Source organism: Papilio xuthus, unplaced genomic scaffold (genome assembly GCF_000836235.2).
Source record: "Papilio xuthus unplaced genomic scaffold, Pxut_1.1 DF826159.1, whole genome shotgun sequence".
NCBI lineage: Eukaryota > Metazoa > Arthropoda > Insecta > Lepidoptera > Papilionidae > Papilio > Papilio xuthus.
Window position 1 is genome coordinate 3684250 of NW_013532490.1, and position 26305 is coordinate 3710554.

The window sequence follows — 26305 nt, forward strand, 5'->3', positions numbered from 1 at the left end:
CAGCCGTAAACGGTAATGTCTTGAAAAATGCCAGACAAACGTTTTATCGCCCTGTCCACAAACAAGAAGGGTAACGAGGCGATTCAAATGCTCGCTTTGCGGGGGCGTTGCCGCGTCCCCTGGCTAATGGTATAGTGTATATTTGGTAAGAGATCTTTTTACATTTTACATTATAGCGAAAACTGTAATACCAACAAAATATAAATAAGTAAAATAGGGGTGTGCCAAAAGTCAATAAAGTTTTTAATTTTTTTTTAATTTCGCTTACACTAGGTTTATACACTTTATGGTTTTTACTTATAAAAAAAACTAAATTTCACAACTTTTCATTTTTCAGTTTGTTCTGGGGACTTTTGCTTTCTTTTTTGTAGGTTTTTAAAAAGTAATTGCATATTAAATACTAGTGTAATCTAGAAATCCTATTTCCTAACATTTCTGTTCACTTTGCCATATATTTCGGGAAATGCGTCCTTACAATAAAGTAGCATTTCCCTCAGTTTATCGTAAAGTGTGTGATCAAACATTTGCCTGAACTCTTCCAATGTTGTGTATGTGTCAGCGTACAGCATTTGAAAACCCTTGTTCTTTATCACGAAATCTTCAACCCGTCGTGTTGAAGGGACCTTAAAACATTAGAACACAAATAATTGTATGTAGACATTAGCTAGAAAAATATAAGATTTCTCAAATGGTTCCCTTGGACATAGTGGGGGAGACCAATGTATGACTAACTAATGAATAAAATTAAAAATAACTCTACTTCAGTCTTACAATTTCGGTTGGGGACGGGACTCTATTATAAGTGTAACATACTGTTTTTTTGTTTCAAGTTTTAAGTCGTTTGTACTTAAGTAGTCAATAGTTTATTAGACTTCATTCAAGTTGATGCTTACGGTCACAAACCCTTTTGCTTTCGGCACACCATAGATACCAATGTCCACAAACATCTGCCAGTCGCCTGACGTCACGCGCAGCTGTCCAGGCTGCCTGAACACTTTGAATGGACAAAGCCAAATCGGATACACCTGCAAGACAATACTAGATGCTTTGGTATCACACTCAAAGTCTCTTAGGGAAGAATTTTGAAGTAATGGACTACTTAGTGGACAATTTACTACTCTGAACTGTGGCAGTAAGGTACTCAAATGTTAGTAACAAGCTAAATGGAGATCTCTAACCGGTGTATGTTTAATAGGTAATAAATTAATATCACTTAGTAACTTGTATTTGTCTATGGTAAATGTCATCACCTCAAATTCTCTATGGACGCATTTGATCGCGCTCTCCAGTTTGTCTATGGGCAGCAACATATCTTGTATAACGTGCGCGCGGTCGTACAACTTGCCGACAGCTTCTGGTTGTGTCAGCTTCAAGAGTGACACCTCTGGAGGCATCAGCCAGCCGAATAAATATCGGAATATAGCATGGTTTCCGAATGATATTATGTCCTGATGAAAGAGGACATTGTTATTATAGTTATAAAATTGCCCTTTAATAGAAAAAAAATGAGGAGAGTTATGTTAATAAAGCAAAGAGTGGAAGACAGATTTACAAATCAAATGAAGGTTTGCTTGAGACGTCTGCTGTTAGAATGAACTGTTTGTTACAAACGTAATAATTTTTAATCTACACAAAACCTACCTAACCAAGAATCCTCTACAAATTAATTCTGTATGGACTATTACAGAAGAAAGAAATCATATTAACCTGAAGTTCCCAGAATAGACTACGGGTATGTCGATGGTAGTAATGCCGTAGTGGTATGTACTCCACTACTGTGTTCCGTTTACCTTGCTGGTAGTTCGTCAAATGGCGCCGAACTTGCGTGAAGAACCATTCTGAATACCATTTACCGATTGGATTTATCTGAAGAAAAGAAATGGGACAATATCACAATGTGTTCTATCCTATTGTTTCCATAGTGATAACCTACAACAAGATTGGTTTATAGCTAACGCTAGCTAGTTAGTTTTCAACATTTTGGTTAACTTTAGTGCTGAACTCACGGTCATTAAGAGGTAACCTACGACGATTAACGACTTATCACTAAGTTGTTTACCTTTCCATCCGTCCCCTGTTCATCCACCATATCGCCAGTCATCAGTACTCCTGTGTCTTTACTGAAGAGTAGCGCTTCAATAAACTGATGCGGCTTTTCCTTCAGCGATTCTTGGCTGAGTCTCTTAGACAACTCTGATAATGAGGTGCACGGATGGTATTCTAAACGAACGTATCTGGGAAACAATACACATATTTCCATCAAAATTGAGAAAATAGAAAAGATACAGACAGATTAGTAGACTACTTCTGGGGGATTCATCGGAATAAGACCATTATTGTTAAATTCCGTTGCCCCCAATCCAAGACAATATCTCTTCCATAAAATAAGGACATACACTTAATTATTATTCATATTAGTAAGAGGTTTTTCAGTTCTAAGCATCTTACTTTTTCGCCGGCACTAATTTTATGACCGCTGATGTCAAGAATCCAAGAGTTCCATAAGACCACGGCACAGCGTAGAAAAGTTCCGGATGTTCAGTCTGGAAACAAATTATTATGTCACTTATGATCACTCTGTTTTTCGAAGCAGTTTCATGTCAAGTGCATTTTAAAAGCTACGCATTTGTTATCTTATTTTACTCTGTAGTTAAAACTATAGTAATTGAGAGAGAAAAATACCTTACTACACGTAATAACAGAGGCGTCAGCAAGGACGAGCTCGTATTCCGTGCAGATGTGCTGGAATAATCCATGGATATGAGAAGATGTTTCAACTCCTGTACCCATCACCAGACCGCCAACAGTGAGCTGATCTAACTCAGGTACAACGGCGAGCGCTAGACCTAAAGGCTCTAATGTTCTGGACAATTGTCCCATTGTCACTTGAGGCTCGCAGCGAACTGTCTGAAAAAATTATGTATTTAATTAAAAACTAGATTAACGAAAAATACTTATTTATCTTCAATAACGTATAAAATAAATATAATATATTTCCACCTCATATTTTATTATATATACTTACTAAGTTCTTGGTATCAACTTCTAGGATATCTACTAGGTTGACGTTAATATTGGTGAACGTCTTCTTGTAGATAGCTTGTCGGAAGGACATGGTCTGCCAACCGGGCCGGGAGGTGCACAATTTGGTGCTACGATCGCCTTTTAGCCATTCATTAATCTGGAAGTCAGCAAACATAAAGTCAGTAGTAATAATGTAATTATAATTAATATAAATTCGCCTAATGTCTGTATCCTCATGATATTCTGGAAAATACTGTTTTCATAAATAATGAATAATAATAAAAAAAAACTTATAATTAACTAGCAGTAACCCGTAACCTTGAACACGCGGAATAAAAATTGCTCCTCAGATTTATTCGGTACAAATTTTTATAGGGCTAAATTCTTTGAGCAGGGTTTTTTTTCCAAAAACAAAATTCAAGTCAATACAATTTAAATTTGAAATCTATCCTCAACCGAGACACTGGTCAGATTATCATTTTTATTAAACTTTTATGAGACGAACCGTACCAGGCGATATACATAAAAGTCGTGTTCGAGAATCGAGTTATTACAGAGTCCAACCTGAACCAGTTAAATTCAAACTGAACAAACCTGTCTTTGAACATCTTTGACCTTCTTGTCGTGTTGTTTGGGCGCACTGTTCATCTTGAAGACCACGTAGTTCCTAAAGGCAGACCATATTTTCCATAGGAAGGACATGGGCAATAGCGCGCAGATGACGATCACCCAGCGGTATTCCACTAGGATATACTCCGCTAGACTCTCCGTCTGCATTCCCGTCATGTTGATCCTGAAAACATTTCGTTGGGAAATCAGTGTTTAGTTTTAAAAGTACCCCATCTCACTGTATTCTTATATCTTTGGGCAGAGTACGAATCCAAGGAGACTATAACATATTCATAAAACTATTGAAACGAGAATTTGTTTTTTTTTTAATAATAAATTACCCACTCACGCTTTACACGTCAGCCCGAGAAGGCAGTCTCCTGTAAACTGATAGCCAAGGTCCGATAATCAATGCAAAATTATCAAATCGCATCTAATTTTGAACTTTAATGCTGTTATAATATGTGCCATCTCATGGAACATTGTCACAATCAAAAGGAATGTGATTACAGTCGTAAGGTGAATAAAAATGCTACAGAGTGTATCTTTGACCAATTAGTGCTAACGCAGGACTTTACAATTGTAATTGCAATCTAAATGATCAACTCTCAAAATAATATTGAAAAATATATAGTCGTAGTTTTTTATTTATCTTAGTTTTAATATAAAAACTATGCATACATTTGCATTAAAATTACCGGTATCCTATCAACAAGGTATCTAACCTTTGCGTGTTCGCTAGATTACAAAACACCTGTGCAATTTAAGTACATATTACTAAGATTATGCTTACAATATTAGCACACCCTGTTATCTTGACGTAAATCGTATTTACGAAAAAAGATCATCGTTAAGTATGATTATACGATTTTATAAACATGTTCTTTTAATAAGTAGGTACTGATTTATATAATATATTATTTAGATAAGAAAAATGAAATGTTAGTCTAAATAATTTTATTAAAAACAAAAACATTGTTTATCATCGTTATTTTAAACCATAAAATAAAACACTGTCTAATTAAACAAGTTTATTTTAACATAATGATTAAAAATAACAAATGCATAAAAATAAAATAACATATCTGCCAAAAACAACAATATCACCAAAAGTTTGTAAGTTTATCTTTTACCAATTAAACCAAAAGTAAAGTTTACAATTTTGATTTAGGATTACTCGAGCCCTCGTGAGAGACAGGTATAACAATATCACGTTTTATAACAGGCTGTCTTGCTGCTGTTATAGTAAGAATTCCATTCGGAGAGACTTTTGACTCCACACTTTCTGGCAGACATCCTTCAGGCAAAGCATACCGCCGCACAAATTGCCTCGAAACAAATCCATACTCATCTTTCTTTTCTTCATGTTGACCTTGAACTACAATGTATCCATCCGCCGTCTTTATTGATATATCTTCAGGTTTAAAATCATTCAAACGCATACAAATTTCAAACTTATCTCTTTCTGCATTTACGGAACTCTCATTTCGCCATGGGAAGTTTTCAAGCCAATCTATCGATCGTAAAACCACTTCATCACCGAACAAATTTTGGCTGGAGGGCCACAGTGACATTTTTAGAACTTTACAATTCCAGAAAATTCACGAACTGGAATAACAATGTAAGATTCAATAATCAAGTTATTATTTTGATAAACAACACGGCACAGCTGATATCTGATTATACTTTGAACTGTGCCACAGATTATGTCTGTTTTTGTTGAGTTTCATGAATTTTAAAATAGATGGCACTTAATACAATACATACTAAAAACTATTTTACAGAAACTTTTGGTAGTAATTGGTAGGAATGTCAAACGAGATAAATTAAAGCCCACTTTTAAGTATTTGAAACATTTTTTATTAAAAAATATATAATGGAATTAAACCGCAACAGAAAACTGCGCTGGTATGCCATAATTGTAATATTACATACACTTTGTAATCTATTTCTCAAAATTACAATGGTTTCTGTTGTTGAAAGTTAGATTAATTTAAAATCATTAATTGAGATATATCGTCACTTATTTGTACCAGCACAACGGGAGAATCATTATCTGAAAAAAGTTATATTTTATTAACATTTTTAAAGAATATTTTATGTCACCGTTTGCTTTTATCCCACTCATATGGCGTCATAATAAAAGTAACTTGTACTTGTGATCAAAACTTAAGGTTAAAAGGAAACATCGTAGAAGTCGAAGAGTTTGTTTGAAGTAATAAATTAATGAAAAAGTTTATCTGAATAAACTATAGGAATTAAATTATTTAAATTAGACATTGTAAATTAAAAATCTCAATGAGTAAGTAACGGGCTGCAACCACGAAATAATGTAGTTACATGTCACCATGAAGTGCCCTCAATTGGCTTTAAACACCAGATAAATTGAGTGTTAGCCGATAATAACAGAGCAAAGATAACATAGCAAGTAAAAGTTATCACAATTCAATGCCTTAGTGGCAGTTATTAGTGTATTAAATTAAATCCATACTTGGCAACATAGAAGCAAAAGATGTTGACACTTCATTATTTGTTTCAACTATTTCTTCATCTTTTATTTCATTCACATCCGCAAACACTACATCAGGAGCGTTATTGCCAACAATAAGATATTCCCCTTCACTATCCAAAGTTCCTTCCAATGCCTGTCGTTTATTACAATGTTCAATATCATTGTTACTCCTCTTCTTACTAGACAATGCATTTTTGTTTTGAACATTTTCAGGATGAAGTTTTAAAGTCCGATGTATTTCTTTTCGTATTTTTAATTTAACATCTTCAGACAAATCAATCCCGCTGTCATAGTTGTTTGCATATTTTGTTATAGGTTCATCATCACTAGACACATCATCTTCTAAATTGTCCTGTGAACTAGGTGTTACATGTGCTTTCTTGAAGAGATGTCTCCATTTCTTTATTAGATTGTCTGCTAGTTTCTGTAATTTAATAATTTACTGTAAGTTTCTTATAAAAATGTGCGCTACAAATTAAATTTTTAGAAACAAAACTGGTAATCTTACATCTTACTTATATTATAAATGCGAATGTTTAGGTGGATGGATGGATGTTTGTTTGAAGATATCTCCAGAATAGCTTAACAGATCTCGATGAAATATGGCATACATATATAACATAGTCTGGAAGAACACATAGGCTACTAATTATGTTTCTTTTTAACTTCTCAAGGATGGTGTCACAGGTGACAGCTATTTACTTCAAAAATCTAACCAAAACTTCAGTTGTCCAGTTTATCAAAGTTCAATGCACTGACTCTCTTTGCTAGTTCAATATTTAAAAAAATCAAAGTGACATTGAACATTATAAATCATAGAAAGTTACTAAGGCAACACAAAATACTGTTATTTAAAATACTCACGAATTTCAGAGGCTTCGGCAACCGTAACATGAAATGATGTGAGTGTGCCTCCAACATCTCACATTTCTGGCACAAATCATAGTCATCACAATTGACACATTTGTAGCGGAAACCGGTTATAGGCTTGCTACAGTTGTCACAGATTATATCAATATGCACCGGTGGGTTCGGTTCAAAATCATCTGAAACAATAAAATGACAGAACTGTCAAACATCCAACTTAAATGGAACAAAACTAATATGTGTTGAATATTAATAAACAAGTGTAGGTTTTCTTTAAATATCAATTGTACAACTTTAAGGTCTGAATTCAATTTAAAATTAGATATTGAAATTATAGTGGATTGCTTCGTAGCAAATCGCTACAAAATTTAAATTTTTGGTCATAGTCACTAAAATAAGTTTCATACCACAATCCCAGCTACCGGGAAGATATAGAGTGGGCACTGCCTCAGGACTCAGATTTCGATTTTTAATACTCGCTGGAGGGAAATGGCGAGAACAGAAACGTGGCGAGACAATTTTATCTTCAATTTTCTTTATTAAGTCCTCCCTTCGAGCCGCCTTCAGCCACTCTATCTGCCTGGAAAAATTTAATTTGTTTGTTGTTTAATGTTAATTTGTCAATAAATGAAAGTTATCTCACTATACAGATTAAAAAAAATTTGGAAGCAAGTTTTATAGGTACTACAGTTCAATCTAAATAATTACAATGTTTATGAACGATTGATGTTTCATTTGTTGGTAATCACTTACCGATGTCTTTCTTTAGGCAAGTTGTAGAAATTTAAATGTTTGTGTAATCTGCTATTGCGACCGCATCCTTGTACACAACAATAGTTCACCATTTCTATAAAATTACTAAAATTGTAATGTAAACAATAAACTAAACGCAACTAAACGGTGGCTGCCGTGCTTTTGAAAGTATGAACGAAGACTATGGCAATTGATAAACTTAAAACTCGATTGAATAGTGCGTAATTGCAAATGGATTGTAGAAAGGCAGACTCTTTACTCGTTTTATAGCTCTTGTTATATTTTATTATTAATGCAAATAGAAAAAGAAAGCCTAGCCTTAGTAAATGTCAATTTCTCAATGTCAAATTGTCAAAATAGTTTTCAGAGTAATTATTGCCATATTTTAATGCATATCTAAAGCAGAACCGAAGACCCTGTAATGAGGGCGCCACAATCTCCATTGATTTTGTACATTAACTTCAATATGTCTAATGAACTAGTTAATTTAAAATTCAATATAGTATTTTTTGTCTTTTCCCATGGTCGTTGAGGTTTTTTCCGCAGCTAAAAATGTTTTTCAGGTCATTAACAATTCAAATTAACAGATACTCAAGAGTTACACCGCGATTAGAATAAAATACTTTAACAACTCGGCGACTAGCAACAATTCTTATAAAATTGTTGTTTCCATTACCAGAAATTAGCTTCGTAATTCCGTAGATTTTGCGAAATATGACTAGGTGCTATGTTTCTGGGTAGTCAACACAACAGATACCGAGGTTTAATGACATTGTTCCTTTTCCAATTTGGTATCTATTCTTTGTTAGACATCAAAAGACAGGTTCACTTTATTGACATTTGAGATTGACAAGTTTGTTAAACTGATTTGGTATGGAAAATCCTAACTCAATAAAATACAGAAAACCGCTAAGAGCATAAATTTGAAATATAGTCATGTGTTTTCATGTTTATATAAATAAAGTTAAATTGTAATCTTTAGGTTTAAGAAATACAGTCATCGTACAAGCGTTAACAACTAATGCAGCATGGAAACCGCGGAACAGTCAGGACCTTGTAGCAATAACCAATCGACTGATGCATCAAGTAATGCGCCTGCGGTAAGGAATTGATTGAACAATTACTGTTAAAATATATAAGCGCAATGGCGGCAAAATGGTATAAATTTATTATGAACCTGCCTGTCATCTATTGTGATTTCATGAAACATTAAGATTTACGTTGTTATTTTGTAATTGAAAGATTTTGTAACTGAAGTAAAGTTCAAATACGGGTTGTTTACATTCTTTCATACTTCCAATTTTCGACCTATCTAGTTGGGGACTTTAGGTAAGCAATCACATTCTTATTTTGTTTAATTTCATTGGCACTGCTTATTTATGTCTTTTAGGCGACAAAACCGGTAACATCTGAAATCAAGCCTAAGCTATCTAAAGGTGTTGAAAATGCAAAGAAAAGGCTCAGAGCCTTTTCTATTCAGAAGAAGACCCCAATGGCACCTATAGTTGTTCCAAAGCCTTCAAGCACTGGTCGTATGTATAATTTTATTATTAATTCAGTTGCATTTTAGTGGTATACATTTCTCAATTATCTTGGCAGCTGAAGGTTCTGTACTCTGCACAGTGCCCTCCACAGCCTCACCCATGTTTCAAGCCGCCAAGATATATGACAACCTCTATACTTATAATGATTGATGACAGCTTTATTTACATTTTTATAAACACAGAAACTGTTACAGATTTATATATGTCACATAATATCAATTTAAAATGATGTTAGTTATTTTATTTAAATGCCAACATGTACGAGGTGTCAATAGTGTTGAGCCTCAACTTATATTGGAATTTAATTTATTAAATAAAAGATTATCATTGTTATGAAGTGGTTGATGGATGGATAGATGTGATTAGAAATGTCAATGGTAGGAATGGTTACTTAAATAGCATTGCGCCCCTAATAAGGTTGAGATTGAACGGAGTCTGGACAGTTGCAGTTTTTATGGGTTGGTGAACAGATCGAGGCCTGCCTCTCTGCTAGCCACCTTGTGTAACTGCTCATTGTGAAACTGCCATGTGGCGCTTTGTACAGTCAAGGAGTGGCTTAGTGGTTGTGGGTCAGTGTTCCATTGCTGTTCGTATCCCCTATGGTGCTCACAATGGCCGAGTGTCTCCGTGCTCGACAGGCATTGGAGGACACTTCTTGTCAACAGTGGTGCGCGTGTGTGCGTACTAAGTGCAGTGGAGTCGGATCGTAATACCGACTATTTAAATAGTGATCTCAGACGTATATATGGAAGATTTGTGTAACATTTTTTTTATGTTTCTCTCTTTTTTTAGATACAACAGTTTTAATTGGAAAGTTAAGTGGAGTGAAACCTTCAACGCCAAAGGTGGATGATGAGCAAAGGAAACTGCCAAGACCTCCGAAACCAGGTTCTAATAAAAGGGTTTTAACAGGTATTAAATATTACATATATCTAATTTATAAGATTTTTTGGACCTGAAATAGAGCAGTCATATTTTCCTTTGACCAGATTAATGATATAATTACCATTTCCTTAAAGGCCGGCAACGCATCTGCAGTTCCTCTGGGGTTGCAGATGTCCATGGGTGTCGTTGATCACCTCGGTGTTCCCGCCGCTCGTTTGCCCCCTTCTCTTATAAAAAAAAAATACTTTTCTATATATTAAACTATTTAATAAATGATTATTGTAGTAAATCAAAAATGTTATCTTCAGTTGATAATTAATTTTACTGTTACAGATTCTTATATTGATCTTCAGAAAAAGACTTTAGCGGAGATAGAAGACATGAAACGTAAGATGGAATTAGTGGAATTAGGTATACCGTTGGGCTTGATCTGCCCAACATCAACTAGTGAGAAAGCCATGCCAACTAAAGCTATGCCACCTATCAAACATTTTCTAGGTAATTCGCTTATTCTAAAATATGTATTGAACATTTCATGCTATGTGCACTTTGTTTTTGCCTTTACATTTATGTTTTTAACTGTTTTAAAGACTCTTTTGAATGTTATATTTTAGGTATGTGTCTAACATTCACTTGCAGCTGCAAAATATATAACCTCATTTCGTCCAAAAATCATATTAAAAATAATAAAGAAATTTTCATAGATATTAGATATCATTTGATATAATTTATATATAAATTAATATTATTCTTGGGATAAATGAGGTATATAGCACTGCTACTAGAGTTAATTTTTTTTTATGTTTTTGCACCAGCATTTTTTATTTTTTGCTTTTATCTGTGTGACTTGTGCATGTAGGTTACAGATTTCGATTATGCAATTTGAAGAACTACAAAGGTAATGTGAAAAGAAACAAAAAGAAAACCAGTAAGTCCGACAAGATGTTATGAGTAATTTTGTAGTTAGATTAGATGGTATTTTAGTAAGTTAAATGCGATATTTTAGTTAGATGTAACTCTTTTGTGTACCACAAAAGGTATGTGTCATTAGTATGTGTATTTATGTAATGTAATTTGTCTTCTTAGTATCTCTTATTTGATTATTCATTATGTCTCCGTGAATGTTATATTAGTATAGTTAATTAGTATTTTAGATGTAGAAACTGGTCTCTACAAATGGATATGAGATTGATTCCCTGACAAGGCTGATATACTAAATAGAATTTACTGTCACATAATAATTGGTGAAAATCAAATAGGCACAAAATACCAAGTCTTATAGCCATTCCATTTATAGATGTCAGTGACTGTAGAATATTAAGAGCAATAATTCTAATCTAATAAAGTTATCTTTTGTTTTTAGATCCAGCAAAAGTGGACGAAATCATAAAAGAGGCAAAGAAAGCCAGAGATGAAGGTAGAAAATATAAGTTTGACTATCAAAAGATATTACCGGATTACGATAATCCTTTTCAACGTAAAAAGGAAGAAGATAAAAATAAAATTCTGGAATTTCGAGATAAAGATTTTGACAGAGAGAAGAAAAGAAGCGATAGATATAGTCGTCATTCAGATTACAGACGCGAAGAAAGAGATAAATATAAATATAGAGAGAAGGAAAAAGGTAGAGAGAAAAGTAAAGAAAGAGTTTGCGATTCAGATGACGTTAAAAAAGATGAAAAGGAGGCTAACGTTAATTTAAATGATTATTTAGTATGCGATAGTTGGTCATTAGATAATGAAGAGAAGACATCAAGTCCAAGAGTTGAAGAAAAAACTGCTAAAAACACAATAAAACATCAAACTGACACTAAATATGCGAAAGCTATAAACGAACAAGTAAGAGATAGCGTATTGAAGAAACAAGATAAACTGAAGGAATTTATAAGAGATAGTCCAATACGACCTATAAAAATAGAGAAATTACAACCAGTTATAGACTCGTTTAAATTTGAAATAGATCCAAATGATGAAATGTTGGATATATTTGATGTTGAATCAGGAAAAGAAAAATACGCCCAGAAAACTAAAGATCTCTCTATATATTCTCCAACGGATTTAAAGTCCGAAGACTACGAACAAGATACATCGAAAGATGCATCAATGGAGGATGGGAATGATGATACATTCTTGGAATCTATTATAAATGAGATAAAACAGGAAGATATGAGTGATGATATCAGTCAAGATAAAGGATTGGTTGAATATGATTCTCCAATGAAAGAAGAAACAGAAGTACGAACGTCGGATCCTAGATTATCAGTAACCCCGGAATTAAATGATAAAATGAAATATCAACAGAGTCAAAGAAGTGATTATTCAGATGGATATCGTTCGAGTGAAAGTGGATATAAAACCAGTGATACCACCGAGAGTGGATATAAATCTATGGATAGTTTCAGTCTATCAATAGACAAGGATTTAGAAGAGTCTATGGAAGGGAAAATGTCGAAATCGACAGTTGATTCATTGGAGACATGGAGTTTTGTGTTAAAGATTTGCCAACCTATACTGTTTAGACATGACAAAAATAAATGTTACAGGTAACTATTAATCCAATTTATATGTCTTTAGCATAATATATTAAAATTATTATTTTTCATATATAATTTAACTTTCCAGAGAAACTCGGACGGTACCAAAATTGTGGTATACCGAGAACCCAAAGTTGTGCAACTGTGTAAAAGATCGTGGTGTTGTGTACGAAGAGTTGAACATGTGTAAAATGAACCTTGTTGATAGAGTGTACGGTTGTGACCAGTAAGTATTTATTATTTTATTTTATAAAGATTTTAGTAATGCTTTTTTTAATAAAATAAAAACTATTCATGTCTAGAATCCCAGACGCGCCTGCGTCAAAGTCCCGCAACTGGTACCCCCGTCCCCATCTCTGTCTGACAGAGACACACACTATACCTGTCTCCAACGAGTGGGAGGGAGACGACATCAGTCAGACCGAGGTCTGCACACAAGAAGACAGAAGAAGATCCAACACTCCACTCAGAAGCGAAGAAGTATTACTCGATAGAGAGTATCAGAGGTCGGTGGAAATCTTTACTTACTATCTTACTAATATTAAATGCGAGTTTTGATGTATGGATGAATGGATGGATGTTGAACGGCTGCATGGATCTTGATGAAGTTTGTCAAAGATGTAGAATATAGTCTGGAAGGACATTAAATTTACAGAAAACACTATGAAGTAATTTATATATGAATATATTATATCTTGTGTCTACATACATTAATACAAAAACATATGAAAATAAATGAATAACCGAAAAAAGGAAAACCTAACCATGTTGCGGATCCCCGGACAACCCATTTATCTTCTTATATATGAAATTCTTGTGTCATAATGTTAGTAACAATACACTACCAAAACGGCTCTTGTAGGTCTGTATGATTATATCTATATCTTAATTATACGTGAGTCGAGGGCGATAGCTAGTTAAAATAGAAAAAAAATCGTTGCTATGCACTGACATCTATAAATGGACAGGCTACACTGCGGTATTTTGTGCCTATTTGATTCTCGCCATTTTGGCGCTAACAGTTGTGGTTGATAGCGGTGGTGAGGATTCGAACTAGTAATAATAAATAATAGACATACAATTAATTGTCGGGAACTTTAACAGGCACGTTTACATCGGTACGAAACGTTGTCATTTCCATGCCCTATCCAATCATAGATGTTGCTATGGTATTGACATTGTTGATTATCAAGTTGTCAAATTATATTATTACAACGATGCATTTGTGGTTTTATTTTCGATTTGATGTGTTAAAAGCTATTCATAGACAGAAAAATATTTCAAAATATTTAAACTTGTAAATGAAAGTATGTATAAAATAGTGATTTGATTTTTAAATTAATAATTATTGACATATATTGAGTTGGATTCGTTTATGGCATTTCCGTTATTTTTAGGTTTTAGCGTCGGTTGCTCAAGTACTAGAATTGTAATCTGTAGGTCCCGGGTTCGAATCCCGCCCTTTATCAATGTATTTTTCGTTTTTCGATTAATATTATGTATTCGACGTTCTTAAGGTGAAGGAAAACATCGTGATGCTATCTGAAATTCAAAGATATGTGTGAAGTCAACCCATACTGGGCCATTGTGTTTGACTATGACACCCCTAAGTTAGGGTAGGCTTCCTAGGATGATGATATGAAAATCACATTATATAGATTTCTCCATTACTATATTTTCAATGCAATAGGTTCATGAAAGCTGTATGGCCGGAAGTGGAGTCTAGGAACGAAACACCTCGCAGCACAACGCCGGTGAAAGAAGATGTTAGGAAGAAGAAGAAAGATGTAGAAGTTGAGAAGGAGATTGAAGCTAAGAAAAAGAAGGAGGAAGGAACTTCGGTCAGGAAGATGAAACAACTGAGCAGTGAGGGTTGGAGCCAGGAATCAGATGTAGAAGAAGAAATGGAAAAGAGGTAAAAAACAATAATTTCATGAACTTTAGATGCCAATGAACAGTATAAATAAGGCATGTTTACTATTTCGATGACATGATATATTTTAGATAAACCGTTTTCTTAATTAACCCTCATTGTGGCAAGATTTCTTATTTGAAGAAAATCAACAAAGTTAAAAAAAACTAAGTTAAAAATTATTTTATAGTGATCGTATATTTTTATAAAGTTGTACGTATGGTATATACTATACAAAATGAACATAAGAGTTTATAATTTATTTTAAAATCTTGCCCCCAATATTAGTCATTTCGCTTTCAATGTATAAAAATGTTACTAGAATCTGAACTTCGAATCCTAAATATCCTCCATAAAAATAACATCGTAAACTTAAGGAATATTCATCATGATTTTTAAATTTTCTTGTTAAAAAATCTAGACGGATTATTTGAATTCAAACTATATGTTACGTCTTCATTTGAATTCAAAATATTAGTTGTAAGAGGGTACATCCAATAATATCATAAGTCTTTTGTTGCAATAAATGAGGGTAGTTTATAATTTTTTGAATAAATACAACGTGTGTAACGAAATCGTTACAAAATGTTCTATTGAATGTTTTAGTGTGTAGTTTACTCAAAGCGTTGTTTCGATATAATGGATGTTTATTTTGTGAAACGTTTAAGGAATATTTTAGCGAATAATGTTATCAAAAGGTAATTTTTTTTGGTAAAAGGTAAAGTTTATTTTTAAATACGTAAAGACATCAATTAATAGTGACGAAACATCAGTAGAAAAACATATCTTATCTCAATCATTTCAATGTATATGAGTGGGATGGCAATATGTTTACGATTGTACAATTTGCAAAACAATCGGCACTCGTGTGAACTTACGATATGGTAAATTTTTAAACGTTTTACTTGTTTATAAATGGAAAAATGATTTTTTTTTCAGCAAAAAAATGAAAATCGATAAAGAAAAACTCCGTAAACGTAAGAGATCTTTATCCAGTCTTTCATCGGAGAGTGAGCCGGATGCGAAAAAAAGAAAAAAGATCTTAAAAAAGAAAGTAAGTATACTCTGTTCCAAGTTAAAGATTAAAATGTGTAAAACCACATCTAACTTATTGAATAATTTACAGGCTCTTAAAAAAACTAAATCGAAATCTGCAAAGAAACGTCGTATTGGAAAGAAGATATTAAAGAAATTAAAAGAAAAGGAGAAGAAAAAGAAGAAACAGAGTAAAATTGAGAGAATCGATGAATCAGAAGACGAAGATAGTGGTAAGATTTGTTATGTTTTTTGACATGTTATTTAATTAATTATTAATATCAAAAACATAGTGGAAAAAAAGTTTTACGCAGTATTTCTCAGATAAACACCTTTTTTTTATAAATTTATATAACCAGTAGCTAAAAAGGAGCATAGTTTTCTATGCAATTGACTCCTTAGTTTAGAAAATTTACGAATAAACATATTACAGATAGAAAAAATATTAAAAAATCTAAAAAGAAAAAACTACAGAAACAAAAGAAGAATTTGAAACGAAAGAAGAAGGAAGAATCAACAAGTAGTTCGTCATCTTCCAGTTCTGAAAGTAGTACTGATGAATCAGAGAAGAAGGCTAAGAAGAAAGCAGAAAGTAAAAAGAAGAAAGAAAGGAAGCGTAAGAGGAAGACATCCTCATCAGATTCTGCTCAAAGCGAAGAGTTATTTGACGTTAATATACTAAATAATATTAAAACGGAACGTCTCACTGATGATGAAAAAAGTAAAACATTAATGAACTTCTCACCGAGAAGACAACAGAAGCCAAGAGAAATTATAAATGTCAAAGAATTACAGAATGATTTCGTTGGTAATAATATACATATTAAGAAGGAAGTGATAGAAGATTATCCTCTATCACCTAAAGTAACAGAATCTCAGAAAAATGTACCAGAAAAAGAAAAGGAACAAATTATATCAAATGAAGAGACAGAAAATGTAACTAAAATTACAGAAGTTATCGATGAAGAGGATAAAGAACAAGAACAAATTGAAATAAAGGTAATTTTTAAACAAATTATTACAGACTAACTATCGCACGTGACACCGCCCGCGCGGAATTAAAAAACTGAGTAGCCTATATTCAAGACTATGTTCTACATATATGCCAAATTTCAGTGAGATCCATGCAGACGTTCTGCAGACACCTAACAAACATCGATCCAAGCATTCCCATCCGAATATTAATTAAGATTTTTTTTTATATTCTTGTTATTACTTTTTTCAGGAGCCAGAAGCTAAGGAAACACCAATCACAGTGCCTCAAATATCACCAAATTCAATACCACAAAACATGCCACCACAAACAATTTCTAACATAGAAGTGATACCAACAATATCTCCAATACCACAAAGGTCACAAATAAAACCAGTAATGGACGAATCGAATATGTCTCTCTGTTCATCCCAAGAGTCGGTATGCAGCGTGAAGCCGTATGAAAAAGACGATAGCCATTTAAGACCTTCCTCACAGAATTCAAACTATAGTTTCAATGATGTGATCAGTGCGAGCCAAAGTGGACTTTATTTGAAGCAAATAGAGTCTGTTGTTGAGTGTGAAGATAACCATGAAAATTACCAACAAGATAATTATGAAATGTATGAACATTTGGCCATGGCTTACCAAAGTGATGTCGCCAGTCAGGTATGTTTTATTTTTCTGTTTAAATATGACATACTACTAGCGGTCACCCGTCACTTCGTTAGTGTGGAATTAACTACCTTCCTGTAAACATCCCGTCTACAGTCCAGTGGTTCTGGAGTTCACTCGGAACAAACTCTGCTTTACGGACAGACATACTGACAGAAAGCCAATGATTGTAGAAATTGGTTTTTCGTCACCAGCTGCGCGAATACATCATTTGTACGAAATGTTTTTTTCGATATTACATATTGACACTTCATCATCAACCTGCCCTTATACCTATCGAGGGTCGGCACAGCATGTACTACTCCTCCATACATCTCTATCAGCCGTCATATCCGAGTCTACCCCCCTTCTTACGCATATCCTCTTTCACACAGTCATTCCATACTTTTTTTGGTCTTCCCCTACCCTTGTAGCCATCCACATTCAATTTCATTACTTTTTTGCTTATATCATCATCCCTCCTCATAACATGTCCAAATCACGCTAATCTTTTACTCCTCAATTTCTCGATCATTGGCGCTACTTTCAAACTTCCTCTAATATACACATTTTTAACTTTATCCTTTCTTGTCACACCACACATCCATCTTAGCATACGCATTTCAGCTACATGCAATCTTCTTTCATCCGAAACCTTGGTGGCCCAACATTCAGAACCGTACAATACGACAGGTCAATTCATTACTTCAATTTTATGTAGTCCAAAATAAATGGCATTCAAAACTTGTCGTTTTTTTCGTATTTAATTTGCCTTTATTTCAGACTACCGCTTTCAGAATCGTTTATTAATCACTAAGGGATGAATAAGAGATACTTACGAGTTTAAGAATGTTATTATTAGAATTGCATGATATTGTAAAATATAATTTCAAACAAGAATTATATTTATTTCTTTATAATTACAGCAAGCGTCTCCTCCTGGTGTGGGAGGCGAGCAGCGCATTGAGACAGTGGTGCGCGTGCGCAGCCGCGGTGAGATCAAGTGCGACTGGCGGCCCGGCCTCGCACCACCCCGGGAACAACCGCCACCAGACAGACCTTCCAGATGGGGTAAATACAAAAATACTTAATTCACTACTAATTAATGATCAGGACAAATTGACAGGAAATAATTGTCTTCATGTAAATTTGAGAGCGTCGGTGGCTCAGTGGTCAAACACTTGACTTGTAATCTGCAGGTCCTGGGTTCGCATCCCGCCATGTACCAATATTTTTTTTCGATTTCCGATTTGCATATGTAATATCCAACGTTTTTACGGTGAAGGAAAACATCGTGATGTAAGCTGCATATATCTGAGAAGAAATTCAAAGTTATGTGTGAAGTCAACACGCACGTGGCCAGCGTGGTTGACTATGGCCTAGTCATCCCTAACATGGGGTAGGCGCCAAGCTTCTCGGTTGAGACGTATTGTGAGCTCTTGATGATGAATTGTCTTCAATTATACACCAAGAGCTAAACAAGTTCTTTGGTACAGACTTAATACCTGCCTTTTATTTGTTAGTTATACTTCGTGATCTAGGACTAGCCTAAATGTTTTCTACGGTTAAAAAAAATGCAAAACAAAAGCTTAAATAAAGAAAAAATAGATTAAAAGGAGAAATTAGTTCTTTGAATATTTTCAAACTTGATAAATTACATGTCATATAATTTAAACTAACAGGTTTAAAACCCGGAGAGGTGAATATTGTACTTACTGGTGGGAGCGAGAGCGCGCAGACAGAAGTACCAACATCACAACAAGAAGAAATTCAACAACAAACACAACAACAACTGGGAACAACTCCGCTGCCATCTCCTCAACCTGTCTACAAAATACAGAGCCTTGCTAATCGCACAGACACGGCTACAGGAATAACTAACGGGTAAGTCTATCTGTTAATAACTCTGTATCTACAAGTTGCAATTTCAATTATTGGCTAAAACATACACAAACTTTGTGTGTGAAATTTGGTTGATCACACTATTCATCAAATATCAAAAATATGACAAGTTTCAAACAAAGCTGTATACTACTACTTTATAAATGAAGAAGCTAATATATATATGAAATTTGTCACGCGCATATAGTACAAAGTATTGTTTTAATTCTGCATAGACGAAGACGCGGGCTAGACGATCTAGACGATAAGAAGCTAAAATGTAAATTTTGACAAAGTTTTATAGCCTTTTTAGGCTCACCATTAGATATTATGAGCAAATTTTAGTACTAATTGTAATAAATATTGCATTTCATATAAAATATTAAGATCTGGATGGGCGACTGATTTTCAGATACGACGAAGCGTACATGGACATGTACGGAGCGTCAGACAGGCTGCAGTACGGGGACTGCTTCTCTGAGGCGCAGCAGGACGCCGCACGTCTCAGCACGCTCGATGCCAGGATAGACCACGCGCTTAAGACTACTGGTCAGTACATGGAAATCACACTGATATTAGCCTTTAATTTGCCGATTTATTCATAAATGGATGGATGGATGTATGTTTGAAGGTATCTTCAGAACCTCTAAACGGATTCCCTTGAAATTTGGCATACATATAGAACATAGTCTGAAAGAACACATAGGCTACTAAGTTTTTTTTTCAATTCCGCGCAGACGTAGTCGCGGTTACCAGCTAGTATAAAATAAATGTCGCATCTAGCCTCAATGGCTATGTTTCAATATAATGTTTCGGCAGTGGAAACTCAACTTAATAATTTGGATGGTTATATTCCAGTACTGGGCGAGGTGGCGAAAGAAGATTCACCTCCCGACCCTGAGAAAGACGCGCCGGAGAAAGGAATACTCGTCGTGTTAGTATAAAATTTGTCTTATTAATTAACTTCTACAATCAGTTATTTAACTGTGCCTTAGTGTAGTTTTCTGTTATTTAATTTACTCGAGGGCTCTCCGTTACTAACTATGAATACCTATTTAAGTTAATAAGATAAACAATAAGGGTATATTTAAGGAGGAATCTATATTAAGGATATTCTTTAGTCGTCAAGTAATAACTCTGCTTCCAGCAGACATTTAAATGATCTTATACATAAAATTATCTTATTATAGTGTAAGTTACCATCCTTCCAAACGGGTTGACCCAATTTTTATGAAATTTTATATGCACGTCCAGTATGTCTGAGAATAGGCTTCTTTGTGTCGAAGAATATCAATTTAAAATGACGCTAATTATTTAAATCGAATGCCAACATGTAGGTGTCAATAGTGTTGAGGCTGAATTTATATTGGAGCTCAATTTATTAAATAAAATAATGTCATTGGTAGTGGTCTTGGCATTGTCTGGAGACGGCGGCCGCCCCGTGTGCGCACTGACTGAGTGAAGCGAAATCGGATGGTGATATCTGCTCAGAAATCTCAGACATTTGTATTTTTTATCTCGTGCGGATAGAGTCGCGGGCGACAGCTAGTATATATAAATATGTGTGTTTTCAGGTCCGGTGAAGCAGGTCGCGGCGGAAAGCGCGTTAGCTTTGCAGATGGATACAAGCCCGGACAGGACTCGGATGTCGAGGAACCACCTGTTAAGAAGGTCAGTTTGTACAGTCACAGTTCCATAATTATAACAAACAATAAAGCTGATTATTTAAATCTTGTATACAAAAAATGTTGAAATGACTAAAATATGTATAATAAAACATACATATAAATTTAGAAACATTTACATATAATGAAACTATTATGTAAACGGCTAAATACTCAGTCCCACACACTGTAAAGAAGGGACCCCGATGAGTTCTAAACTAGTCAGTGCCAACAACGGACAAATACCTGAGTGCTAAGCCGCTTTTATAGATTATTTTATAATAATATCTCATGAGATTGAAATCGTTCAATAAAAATATATTAAATGTGAATGTTGTATGTACAGCGACGCAAGGTGCGGCGAGTGGGCTGCGCGTGGCCCTGCCCCGCCGCGCACCCCGACCACGTGCCGCTGTGGGATGCCCTGCCCCCGCCCCCACCCCCGCCCGGCTCCCCGCCGCCCCGCACCGCGCACCCGCCGCCCCTGCATCTGCTGCGACCTCATCCCGCACACCCCCCACACCCCGCACTCACACTGCCTCCCGCCCTGCGCAAACTGGGTCAGTACTTTTCCTTTTTTTCAGAGGGAATGCATACCCAACACAACACAACAGATAAAGCTCTCCAACAGACCTTGTTGTTGATGTCGACATCAAAGAGACGTTAAAAAATGTGCCACAGCCATAAAATATTCGTTAATTGCCTAGTGGGCAACGGCCTTATCCCATATACTGATCAGATATACCCCAAACTCAAAACATCAACACATAAATACTCCTCACAGATAGAAAAATACTCTTCCTGTAGGTATTTCTATATTAAAATAACTACTACAATACTAGTAATGCCATCTAGTGAAATTTTTCCTCATTACACGATTAGTTGTTTTGAATATTATTGTTATGTCAAAAATATTGTTTTTTTTTACTTTCAGATCCAAACGTGACGTTACCACTGTTCATACCATCAGAGCCGCCGCCTGCGCTCATCAGGTTCCCCTAGCATCCGCTCACACCCCTACTGCTGCTCAAATATAGATTATAATCTGATGTCTGTACAGTCAGCTGCAAAAACACCGTAGCAGATCAGATATCCAAATATATAGGAACTCTTAAATTTTTCAAGTGTAGAAGTACAACAAAAGTCGTCAAATTAATAGATACATTTACTATGCACAAATACATCGGATCAAGTCTTTCCCAAAGTGGGCGATAACGCCCCCTTGTGGGCGCTGCAGGTCTCAAGTTGCGGGTTATAGTAAAAGTTTCGTTTAGAATTCTCCGTTAATATACATATATAAATCACAATAATGAATTAATTTAATTTGAAGTTATAATGGTTTTTGAATATGTGAAAATATGGGGGCGCTAAAAAAATATTTATTCTCAAAGTGGACAGCAGACAAAATAAGTTTGGGAACCACTGTTCTAGACAATGATCCATCCATCCAAACATTCGCATTTATAATATTAGTATTGTTCACCTATATGCTACGAGATGGCGCCATTTAAATTTTCTTGGCGCCAAACTACGGAGCGGTGGCGGCCGCTTAATTGTTTGTCTTCTTGTCAACCTAAAGTAGTGTTAGTGAGTTTTCAATTTTTATAAAGTTTTTCCCAATTTAACATACAAGCAGATTACTTTACGAGTTCCTATATATTTGGATATCATGTCTGCTAGTCTATTTGCATCTGACTGTACATCTTTGTAACGGAATTAAAAAAAAGGTTTTATCAGAATTGAATGCGTATAAACTAAATGGAGATACTATATAAAGTTAAAAAGTTCATAATGAAAGTGTTTCCAACGTAAATAATCGTAAGTCTAATAAATTTGAAATTCTTGGTATTTTTAATTGGCAAATTACTATAAAAATAATAATTATTCTGGAGTAAATTTAAATAATACAATCAAACTTTGCATAATTTTGAGATACGATTATTTACTTCGTAGTAAACATTTAGAAGAGGAATAAGATAAAAATTTAAGGATAAATTTTCTTTTATTTTCACAGAATTTTTTATTTTTGTCATTTATTACTTTTAAGGCTAAAGTGTAAATAGAAAGTGTTATTTTTAAGATAAAACTAATAAAATTTAAATTTGTAAATCTTTATTTTAAAAAAAACTTAGTATCCCATACAACTTTGATTTATCGTTGGTTTCCGAAACCAATATCCCTACTTAAAACATATATATTCCTTTTTTCAAAGATTATGGAGTGAGGGATGATGTTTTAGTCTCGGAAATCAACTATAAATAATTTAGAAGAGAAAATATAAGTTATGGAGACGTTGATGTCGGTAGGATAACTTTAATTTTTTTATGAGTAACGAAGCAGTCGCTTAAAATCAGTTGGAACTATTCCATCTTCAATAAACAAAGTTCTCGGGTATAAATGAAACAACAGGCGTAAAAACAATAAAATAGATTTTCATTTATTGTGAGACGAAAAATACAACAATGGGACTTATGATCTAAAATGGTTAGTGGCAGACTGTCATGTCAAAACAAGTGGTTGTTGCAGGCGGCTGTTGTACTCTGCTCTCTGCTCTGCTCTGCTCCTCTACACTCCTAATTCATTATGTCTTTCATCGGGAAACACGTGGTAACGAATAAACGAAAATATAGCGAATATATCAACATACAAAACGATATCATGACCATCTATCACTGAAACCGTAACAAATATTAAACATGTGAACCTTGAATACTGTTCATCGTTAACTTTTTTTTAAAAAGGCTTTATTGATTTCCAAGCTAATACTTAATTACTTACAAGATCGTTTTATAGTTTGGTATAGCCTCCAGAGGGCGGCCTCACAAAACACAACGTAACAACTCTCAATACCTCTACTATGAAACGTTCTATACAAAATTGAACATTGCCGATTCGCTAAATCGTTTGACTTTATTATTATTATTTATTACTAAAAACAAGTGGGCGGCGAGCGGTGTGCCGCTCTCGGGCGCGTCCGACTCCTCACTAAGTCCTTTACATGTCTTACTTTATAACTTGAAAATGCCACTGCTGCGATCCTACGTCGCCTATTTGTGCCGCGCGAGCACGTCGCGGCCGCGGCGCACGTCACGTCACGCGCACGTCACGTCACGTCACGTCACGACCGCGCCGCGCTCGCGTTGCGCTATTGCTCATAGAGAAAAAATTCCAAAATCAATTCGTTACATCGTAGACTATATTTGTTTAATAAATTTGAAGTATTTATCAATAATCAATAAGTACATTATAATAATTGAATAATTAGTATTTGTTTCATAAGAGACTAGCATTACAAATAAATACCTTCAGCTATACAAGTTAATGTTTATTTCTATTTAAACATTTCGAAGATGTTCAAAGTGGACTACTGGCGGCGGCGCGCGGGCTCGGCTCGGCGCCACCTGGCGGTAGATGCGGCTACTTCGCGATATGACTTAATGTATAGGTACTTAGAATTAGGGGAAAAAGGTCGTAAAAACAAAAAGAAAAAGTTATTGAAATTTATAACAAACACCTTAACTAATAGTTGAATAATTTAGTCTGAAGAGGCGGCGGGGCGCGGGGCGGGGGCGGGGGCCGGGCTGCGGCGCGGTCAGGTCCCCGCCCCGCGCGCCGCTCGCTCGCTTCCCACAAAAGCAATACAAAACGTTACATTCCGTGTGAGATGACACGATGATGCTATGCGATAATTCCATGTTTTTTTTTATTATTTTCAAAAAACACACGCTCAATCGCTCGTTCTTGCGCTTAAATCTAAAATTAATAATTAGACAATATTTTTATTTGTTCAACAGACGCGCGGCGACGCGCGTATTATAATAAAATATTTTCAAAACAATCGCAATAAACACACTAGTTAACAATAACTTATGCTCCGACGCGCCGGGGTCTGCCCGGCGCTTCTAAATCAAATACGAACGTGGTATCTCCGTTTTTAAATATGACTTTATACACAATAGCGTTACGTTTACATAAGAGCGATGGCAGCGATGTGTTGCGCGGAGCGCGGGGGCGGGGGGCGGCTACACGGCGGTCTCGGTGTGGCTGTGGCTGGAGAGACGCTCCACGTCGATGTCGTGCGGCGCGAGGGCGTCACGCGGCTCGCAGTCCACGCTGGACGCGTGCGAGAACCGCTTGGCGAGCGCCGTCTGCTTGCGCAGCGCCTCCGCCAGCGCGGCGTCGGCCAGCGAGCCGCGCGAGTCCAGCCCCTGCCGGAACGCGTTCACCACGCGGATCTGCGCACGCGCATACGCTTTAGTACCGCCCGACGCTGCGGACGCCGGCCACAGCGCCGCTCTCTAGTTCCCATAGGGGACGTAGCTAATACTATTTTTGACAAATTATATTCACAAAAGAAGACGAGAAGAATAAAGCAGCTACGTCTCCGTGTAACCCCAGCGACAGACGGAGGCAGCATGGCCCCCGCGGCCGCCGGGCAAGTGAATTCCTGCGCCGTGCTCACACTTATATACATTGTAAATATGTAACAAACTTGCAATATTTAGTGCAAATAAAATAAGTGGGGACATTAAAGTAACAGGACAATATAGAACAGTTTTTTTTCAAACATTATATCATGTAAATAAAATTTTGTAATAATAAAAGATATATAAATTGCAACATTGATTGATGATGCGCTTGAGGAATTCAACTTGAAGGGAGCGAGTGCGGCGCGGCGGCCGGAGACGGCTCCATGTAATTCATTACAACAAATAATTTTATAAAATAGGTGTACACAAACGATCCAAGATTCAAACAACATGCGGTATAATATAAAAATATTAAAATAATATTTTATTATTTTATTTGAATCTTGGAAGCGGACCGATGGCACAACATCGATGGAACAATCCCGAAGGAGCGGTTCCGTGAGGAAGAGTTGTGTACAATCGTAAACATAAATGAAAGCACACTGAGCCATTAATAAAAGAGGCCAGAAAGCGTAGGTTATTCGAAATTCCAGTCACAGTCGACCGCGCGGGCGCCATGCCATGCACTTCGCAAAACGTTCGCTTCGGTTCTGAATACAGACATCTCGGTGGGCGGGGCTAGTGCGTCAGTATCGGTGTAGGCCTAGACTATTCGGTGTCGGCCCCGACCTGTCGGTGTCGGTCCGGACTCGTCGGTCTGTGATCGTGCTCTGTGACTGCATTCGGACCTTCTATCGGCTACAGAAGCGCGCTGCGACACGAAGCAACATCCGACCACGAATTCCGAAGCACGGAAGCAAGCTGGTCCTAACCTAACCACAACCTGTCGTAAGCTGACGTTGTCAAACTAAAAGCTGTACCGTTGATGTAATGCGTTGACATGAACTTCTATGAGACCCTGGTACTCTGTTCTATGGTCGTTTCATTTTAGTTAAATTGTGCACGAAATGAAGCAAAAGAAACACACAAACACTATACAAGATGAATGATGCCAAATTAAAAACTTAGCCACGATGTAAAAATGTAAA

At 35.6% G+C, this 26305-nt stretch overlaps 5 protein-coding genes across 9 annotated transcripts in view; 1 reads left to right on the plus strand and 4 right to left on the minus strand.

Annotated features, from left to right (window-relative positions):
* Positions 1-235: 235 nt before the first annotated feature.
* On the minus strand, positions 236-4072 carry LOC106123118 (delta(24)-sterol reductase). Its single transcript, XM_013319265.1, has 10 exons — positions 3983-4072; positions 3619-3817; positions 3026-3181; positions 2683-2907; positions 2449-2543; positions 2060-2234; positions 1708-1866; positions 1251-1448; positions 894-1025; positions 236-623 (listed from the first exon to the last, which is right to left on the minus strand). The coding sequence occupies exons 2-10, from the start codon at positions 3808-3810 to the stop codon at positions 420-422; spliced, it is 1536 nt and encodes a 511-aa protein (XP_013174719.1). The 5' UTR covers positions 3811-3817; positions 3983-4072; the 3' UTR covers positions 236-419.
* Positions 4073-4689: 617 nt separating this feature from the next.
* LOC106123120 (protein lethal(2)essential for life) lies at positions 4690-5321 on the minus strand. The gene has a single exon (XM_013319267.1). The coding sequence runs from the start codon at positions 5205-5207 to the stop codon at positions 4788-4790; it is 420 nt and encodes a 139-aa protein (XP_013174721.1). The 5' UTR covers positions 5208-5321; the 3' UTR covers positions 4690-4787.
* Positions 5322-5518: 197 nt separating this feature from the next.
* LOC106123119 (uncharacterized) lies at positions 5519-8079 on the minus strand. Its single transcript, XM_013319266.1, has 5 exons — positions 7766-8079; positions 7420-7592; positions 7010-7191; positions 6125-6569; positions 5519-5689 (listed from the first exon to the last, which is right to left on the minus strand). Exons 1-5 carry the CDS (start codon positions 7855-7857, stop codon positions 5622-5624), a joined length of 960 nt encoding a protein of 319 aa, XP_013174720.1. The 5' UTR covers positions 7858-8079; the 3' UTR covers positions 5519-5621.
* Positions 8080-8564: 485 nt separating this feature from the next.
* LOC106123116 (uncharacterized) lies at positions 8565-22114 on the plus strand. The gene is made up of 20 exons (XM_013319262.1): positions 8565-8636; positions 8748-8865; positions 9156-9297; positions 10102-10221; positions 10528-10692; positions 11558-12737; positions 12817-12954; positions 13031-13234; positions 14419-14643; positions 15580-15694; positions 15767-15908; positions 16109-16674; positions 16901-17317; positions 18229-18373; positions 18985-19186; positions 19596-19732; positions 20042-20117; positions 20758-20854; positions 21194-21407; positions 21782-22114. The coding sequence occupies exons 2-20, from the start codon at positions 8794-8796 to the stop codon at positions 21847-21849; spliced, it is 4425 nt and encodes a 1474-aa protein (XP_013174716.1). The 5' UTR covers positions 8565-8636; positions 8748-8793; the 3' UTR covers positions 21850-22114.
* A 1326-nt stretch (positions 22115-23440) lies between these two features.
* The window catches only part of PMCA (plasma membrane calcium-transporting ATPase 3), a 133370-nt gene continuing 130505 nt past the window's right edge, over positions 23441-26305 (minus strand). For all 5 annotated transcript variants that reach the window (XM_013319249.1, XM_013319250.1, XM_013319251.1 and 2 more), the window contains one exon: positions 23441-25082. In XM_013319249.1, coding sequence (XP_013174703.1) covers positions 24870-25082 — 213 coding nt within the window. In that variant the 3' untranslated portion in view covers positions 23441-24869. The remainder of the gene's footprint in view (positions 25083-26305) is intronic.

Excerpts from the sequence above, each read along its gene's own strand:
- LOC106123118 (XM_013319265.1), bottom strand. The coding sequence starts at position 3,810 with ATGACGGGAATGCAGACGGAGAGTCTAGCGGAGTATATCCTAGTGGAA. Across the intron at positions 1,449-1,707 it reads GTCTATTCTGGGAACTTCAG|GACATAATATCATTCGGAAA; the intron begins GTTAATATGATT and ends CTCTTTCATCAG. Across the intron at positions 624-893 it reads AAGCAAAAGGGTTTGTGACC|GTCCCTTCAACACGACGGGT; the intron begins GTAAGCATCAAC and ends TAATGTTTTAAG.
- LOC106123120 (XM_013319267.1), bottom strand. The coding sequence starts at position 5,207 with ATGTCACTGTGGCCCTCCAGCCAAAATTTGTTCGGTGATGAAGTGGTT.
- LOC106123119 (XM_013319266.1), bottom strand. The coding sequence starts at position 7,857 with ATGGTGAACTATTGTTGTGTACAAGGATGCGGTCGCAATAGCAGATTA. Across the intron at positions 7,192-7,419 it reads TCCCGGTAGCTGGGATTGTG|ATGATTTTGAACCGAACCCA; the intron begins GTATGAAACTTA and ends TTATTGTTTCAG. Across the intron at positions 6,570-7,009 it reads TGCCGAAGCCTCTGAAATTC|AAACTAGCAGACAATCTAAT; the intron begins GTGAGTATTTTA and ends ATTAAATTACAG.
- LOC106123116 (XM_013319262.1), top strand. The coding sequence starts at position 8,794 with ATGGAAACCGCGGAACAGTCAGGACCTTGTAGCAATAACCAATCGACT. Across the intron at positions 12,955-13,030 it reads AGAGTGTACGGTTGTGACCA|AATCCCAGACGCGCCTGCGT; the intron begins GTAAGTATTTAT and ends ATTCATGTCTAG. Across the intron at positions 15,909-16,108 it reads ATCAGAAGACGAAGATAGTG|ATAGAAAAAATATTAAAAAA; the intron begins GTAAGATTTGTT and ends AACATATTACAG.